This window comes from Balaenoptera musculus, chromosome 3 (assembly GCF_009873245.2).
Source record: "Balaenoptera musculus isolate JJ_BM4_2016_0621 chromosome 3, mBalMus1.pri.v3, whole genome shotgun sequence".
In the NCBI taxonomy this organism is placed as follows: Eukaryota; Metazoa; Chordata; class Mammalia; order Artiodactyla; family Balaenopteridae; genus Balaenoptera; species Balaenoptera musculus.
The window spans coordinates 114,010,900-114,017,151 of record NC_045787.1 but is presented as its reverse complement, the minus strand read 5'-3'; the positions used below and the strand labels follow the sequence as shown (position 1 = coordinate 114,017,151).

Sequence of the window (6,252 nt, the reverse complement as noted above, 5' to 3'; positions counted from 1 at the left end):
AAAATAAATTTCTTCAGGTCTAATCTCTCATCTGAGCTATAGTCTTGGGCATCCCAGAAAACACTGCCCCATGAATATCCCAGTATCACCTTAAACATTAACAACTATGTTCATCATCTCCCCCACTTCCTCCAAAGTAGTTTCTTTTGTTAGATTTTTCTAGTTCTATTATGCTGCAGTTTTTGGCTTCCAGATTTCAAACACTGGAATGCTTTTATTTTCCTCATTCTTTATCTGTTGGTTAGCAAATTCTGACATACCTGAATTGTGTTTTGTAATGACAAGGTAGTAGTTTCCTATTGTCCTTCTCTTTTAATTTTTTCAATGGCACTTATCACTAAGTGCCATTATACACACAATGCTGTATACCATTCTTATTTATTGTCTGCCTCTCCCCACAAGAATGTAAGTTCCATGAGGGCAGAGATTTTTGTCTATTGTTTACTGCCCTATTCCCAGCACTCGGTATAGTATTTATTGGATAAATTGAGTACTTACTATGTGTCAGGCACTGTGCTCTGTGTTTACATGCAGAATCTCATTTAATTTTTACCACACTGGGTAGGTGTTTTATGTTCTGATTTTCAGATAATAAAACTTATAATTTAATTTTAAAAAGGTTAGGTGACCTGTCTGAAGTCACACAACTCGATGGTCACATGGTTAGTAGGTGTTAGAGCCAGACTATAGATTGTCCCCAAACTTTGAAGCCTATCTATACGCCTTTGAAATAATATTCATACTCCTTAATCTAAATTTCAAAACATTCCATAATACCAATACCCTTATTTTACTTTTTTCTATCAAAAACCTCCTGATCCAGTCAAACTGGTCCACTCATTGTCCCTGGGAGCTTATAAATTTCCTCCAGATTTTGTTCAGATAAACTCCCTATAGAAATCGTATCTAGCCTTTGACTCTGCCATTCAGTGCAACTTCTACCTCTTTAATCATTTCTGAATACATTCCATTCCAGGATACAGTGAGGAATTCCTCTTCTAATTTACCACATGGTTTTTGGGCTTTCGGTCACATGTCTTACACCGCTTCGCACTCCTTGTATCTTGCTTGGCACACAAAAGTTCAATAAATGGAAGCCACTAACTTGCTTGCATTCCCATCTGGGTCCGTAAGGCAGTTCTCAGGGGTGCGTAATACTTTACATACAGTGTTCATGTGTTTAACTCCCTCGGCTCCCAGTCCGATTGGAAACGCCTTTAAAAACCTAACGTTTTAGTTGGGAAGGAAGCTCGCACAGATAACGTAAACATATAAAAATTTGTGTACACTAGGGTAATATGAAAATGTCCTCTGAATGCGCGAAGGGAGGCTGAGAGAGGTGTCGCGGGAGGGCTTCACGGACGGCCTAGGGGTGGCGGGGGTTTCGCACCACGCCTTGGTCGGAAAGTCTGGAGGCACGCTGCTGTCCTTCACATGGCCTCGGGCTCTCTTTTGCGCACGGCCAAGTGCCGGCGTTTTAGTCTAATCGCCGCTCGGGCCCACTATAAACGGTTAATAACCGCCTTCCCCGACTAGGCCTCTTCCCTCCATCTTTGTGCGGACGGGAGGGGCGAGGACGCCAGGTGTAGCGGCCCGGCCGAAACACGGCAAGTAAATCCAGACCCCCAGTCTCAACAGTCAAGTTTTCAAAAAGCCCGCGCGTGGCGCCCCAGGCCGCATCCGTTGGGAACGGCCCCCAGCGCGTCCCCGGCTCGACCCCACCCCCCCTTCCCACCCCGCGGCCAGCCCAGGGCGGGAGGAGGCGTGGGGGTGGCAAGCGAGCTCTGCACACTAGGGGCGCCGGGGCCAGCGCGCACCGGGGAGCGCGCCCGTCCAGCAGCTTCCGAAAACGGAAGTGGGTGCGAGCGGATCGCCGTGATTGGCCGAGCTGACACGTCTCTCAAGGGGCTGGCGCGAACGCCACTGCGGAGGTTGGCGAGGGGATACGGCTAGGGGAGGGGGAAAATCACCGGGAACAGCCGTGGGGCTGGGGGCAAATGAATCGCAAAGGTTCGCTAAGTGCAGGGAGAGTCCCTAGTCAGGGCGCACTGAGGATCCCGGGGGTGAAAGCGGGGCGGTAGAAGCGGTGGCGGGAGCAGCGCAGGCCGATGGCTTGAATAGACCGCGGAGGGCGGGGAGTCCGTGACCTAGAGCGGCGCGGCAGCGCGGTAGGCGGGACTAATGAGAGCGAGGCGGGGATTGGCGGGCAGCCCTGGGCTGTCGTACGTCCGCGGTGACGCACGCCTCGGCGAGGGTGCGCGCGCGTTCAGCGGCCTCTTTGTGTGGTGCCCAGATAGGGGAGCGGAGGTGGCGGTAGCGGCGGCCTCGCTTTCCTTTGAGTCTCCTCGGCTCGTCCTCTAGCCGGCGCCTTTCCCCTTCCCTTCCCCTTCCTCTCTTCCTCTTTCCCTTCCCTTCCCTTCTTCCCTTCCCCGTCGGTGACCGGCGGGGGCGGCTCCAGCGACGGCTGGGCCCAAGCTGTGAAGAAGCCTTAGCCAACGATAACGGCGACGGCGAAACCTCGGAGCTCGCAGGGCGGGGGGAAGGCCCGGGCCGTGGAGATGGAGAATTCCCAGCTGTGTAAGCTGTTTATCGGCGGCCTCAACGTGCAGACGAGTGAGTCGGGCCTGCGCGGCCACTTTGAGGCCTTTGGGACCCTGACGGACTGCGTGGTGGTGGTGAACCCCCAGACCAAGCGCTCCCGTTGCTTTGGCTTCGTGACCTACTCCAATGTGGAGGAGGCCGATGCCGCCATGGCCGCCTCGCCCCATGCCGTGGACGGCAACACGGTGGAGCTGAAGCGGGCGGTGTCCCGGGAGGATTCGGCCCGGCCCGGTGCCCACGCCAAGGTGAAGAAGCTCTTTGTTGGGGGCCTTAAGGGAGACGTGGCCGAGGGCGACCTGATAGAGCACTTCTCGCAGTTTGGCACCGTGGAAAAGGCCGAGATTATTGCCGACAAGCAGTCCGGGAAGAAGCGTGGTTTCGGCTTCGTGTATTTTCAGAATCACGACGCGGCAGACAAGGCCGCGGTGGTCAAGTTCCATCCGATCCAGGGCCATCGCGTGGAGGTGAAGAAGGCTGTCCCCAAGGAGGATATCCACTCCGGTGGGGGCGGAGGCGGCTCCCGCTCCTCCCGGGGCGGCCGGGGCGGCCGGGGTCGGGGCGGTGGTCGTGACCAGAACGGCCTGTCTAAGGGCGGCGGCGGCTACAACAGCTATGGTGGTTACGGCGGCGGCGGCGGCGGCTACAACGCCTACGGAGGCGGCGGAGGCGGTTCGTCCTACGGTGGAAGCGACTACGGTAACGGCTTCGGCGGCTTCGGTAGCTACAGCCAGCACCAGTCATCCTATGGGCCCATGAAGAGCGGTGGCGGCGGCGGTGGAGGAGGCAGCAGCTGGGGAGGTCGCAGTAACAGTGGACCTTACAGAGGTGGCTATGGCGGTGGGGGTGGGTATGGAGGCAGCTCCTTCTAAAATTTTTTTAATGCCTGGGAGTGGCTATAGGGGTAGCTGTTTTCAACCACCCAACTAGGGTCGATTCCTAAGTCCTTTCCCCTCCCACCGCCTTCCCCATTTTGCCCTTGGGGAAGCCACTTCTAAGGCTGCTCACCCTTGGGGGTGTTGCCCTGTTTGCCTGCCACCTCCCTTGTCTCCCTCTGAAGATGGACTTGGCCCCACATACACATTTTTGTGTTACAGTCATTGATGGACTCTATTTTTTTATTATTACTTGGACCTTGGTCGTTTTTATACTAGCAAGATGTCTTGTTTTAATTTGTGTTTTTTTTGGGGGGAGGGAGTGAACTTGCTGATTCTGTAGCAAAACCTGGGCGGGGGTTGGGCGGGTTAGTTTACTTTGTTGTAAGGACTTGATATCTGGCTACAGCGTTTTCTATAAAATCTCTTTGGATCCCATGCCCGAAATTTGGAAGCATATGTACAAAAATCATTTTTACGTTTTATTTTTAATAAATCATTGTGTTTGACCGTACATGTCTAACATTTTTTTCTAGGATCCATTCCGTACCGTTTTAAGGGATGTTAGTTGAAAAATTTTCTTGTTAATTCTTAATTCTTGATGTGTACTTCGAGAAACTTTTAAAAGGTCCTGTGGGTTGTTTTTTTTTTCTTCTTGCTGTTGCCCTGGTAGTGACGTGTTGAATTTTATCCCTTACAGGTAAAACTTTTGAAGTGGTGGATGTGGCTTTTTAAAATTTTTAGTTTCTTTGCATCCATCTCTTGTACTAAATAATTTGCTTATCATCTTGACATGGTTGATCACTTCTTTCTATGAGAATTTACCTCAAAGTATGTACCGTGTAGTTCTAAAGAAATAGTTTGTATTAAGCATGTGTTTTCATTCATATAAACTGTTTAAAAAATTTCATTTGGACTAGTTTCATCCCTCTTACTGGTTTGCCTGTCATGAATGGTTACAAATAAGGGTTATGTTTTATCCTCAAACTAAAAGCGTTTTTGTATTTTCAGAGCAGGTTTAGACGGTTTTTCTTTTTCCCCTCTAGCTGAACTGTTGTCCCTACGGAAATCCTTCCCCCAACCTTTGTGGCACCATCTATTGGCAGAATGGCAGTATATCTGCAAAAGAATTCGTTTAAAAACTTGTTTAGGACAGTTGCGTCAGATTTAGAAGTTTTGCCATCAAAAATCTGTGCAGACTTTGGTTATACACTTACTTGTAACTAAGATGGGTTTTACAGGAATGTAGTTAACAGTCAATATCACAATTGCCCTTTCTACATGAGATTTGAAAATGTAAACTGCTATGCATAGCTTGGGCAGTGGCCCCATATTGCTATGACGACTAATGAACCAGCTTCGTGTACTGGTATCTTAGGTGCAAGTTGTAAAGCAAAATATCTGTGTTTTCTGCTTGGTTAACAAATGTATATTTGTAGCCCTTTCATGCAATAGAATTCAAGTTGTTGTTTATAAAAAGCAAAACAAAACAGTGATACAGGAGAAAATTGCCTTCCTGGATAGACGTATAGAATAGCAACATTTATGGATATCACAAATAAAGAATTCAATTCTTTACATGATTGAGTGAGAGTATGTATAACCTGGTGGTTGGGTTCAGAGTACCTATTAATCTAGTACCTACATTTTGATTTAATGTTATGGTAAAATATTCGACTGAAGTTTTGTGGTTGAAAGCCCAAAGCTAGCTGTATTAAGCTTTCTGAAGGGAGATTATTGGGCTTTAAAGCAAAAAAATATATTGACCCTTTTTCTCTTAATTCTTGTTGCTGTATATTAAGATTTAATTCTTGCCAAAATTTTGTTTTCTAATTGCTAGGGTTCTGCTTTCAGGAGACAGGAAGAACGGTCAAGATTGCTAAGATGCTTAAGGCTGCTTAGTAGTCACTTTGACAAAGGGTAGCTAATACTTGGTACAAATACTTAAGTACCTCTACAACAAATGGGATAGTTATTTTTGCCTATTGAATAAATAAACAATATAGTCAAATTTTGCACTCACATGGTTTTACAATTTGCTTAAATTTCTGTTTTTTACTCTTAGTAAAATGCATCATACTGCCTTTCTTCATGTGGTAATTTGGTCCAGCTTTTGGGGGGGGGGTCCTCTAAGATACAGAAAATGATATGTGTAAATTTTTTATCATAATTATTACTCTGCTTGTATTTTACTCAGTTTTAAGGGGAAGATCTGTTTCTTCTGGTTCAATTGGAATAGTCCACCTTTTGGAGGGTTTTCAAAGTGTAGTAAGGTTACTGTCATTTTGTATTTCCAACGTAGTGACTTGTAAAAAAAATTATGTTAAAGGATTTTCTCTTAATTAGAAAAATGACAGCGTTCTGTTCATGGCATATTACCACTTCATTGTCATGTATATACCTTTACAAATTTATAATCTGGATTGGTATTTAGTGAAGGAAAAAGTAGTGGTATTTAGTCTTTCCGGAATTCCTCTTGTCAATTTTATGCAAGCATTTTTGGCATGTGGGACTTATTTATTCTTATGTTTTGATTTCTTTCACCTGTGAGAACTATCTGAACATTATTACTTCAAATTTAATTAAGACTTCATGGGAGGAGGTGGTACAGAACCTAATCAGTATTGAATATAATTTTTGTGCTATGCTTAAATTTAATTTGAAAGATTAGAAAAATAAAAATGAACTTTTTTTTTTGTCTCCCTATCGTGAAGAACTTTTGCATTTACAGTGTTTTTAGTATAAAGTCAATGGTAATCATTAGTTGTGGTGGTTTAAA

At 46.3% G+C, this 6,252-nt stretch overlaps 1 protein-coding gene across 1 annotated transcript; it reads left to right on the top strand.

The window, feature by feature from the left end:
• Window positions 1-1,781: 1,781 nt before the first annotated feature.
• HNRNPA0 (heterogeneous nuclear ribonucleoprotein A0) lies at window positions 1,782-5,051 on the top strand. Its single transcript, XM_036847154.1, has one exon. The coding sequence runs from the start codon at window positions 2,559-2,561 to the stop codon at window positions 3,468-3,470; it is 912 nt and encodes a 303-aa protein (XP_036703049.1). The 5' UTR covers window positions 1,782-2,558; the 3' UTR covers window positions 3,471-5,051.
• The last annotated feature ends 1,201 nt before the right edge of the window (window positions 5,052-6,252 follow it).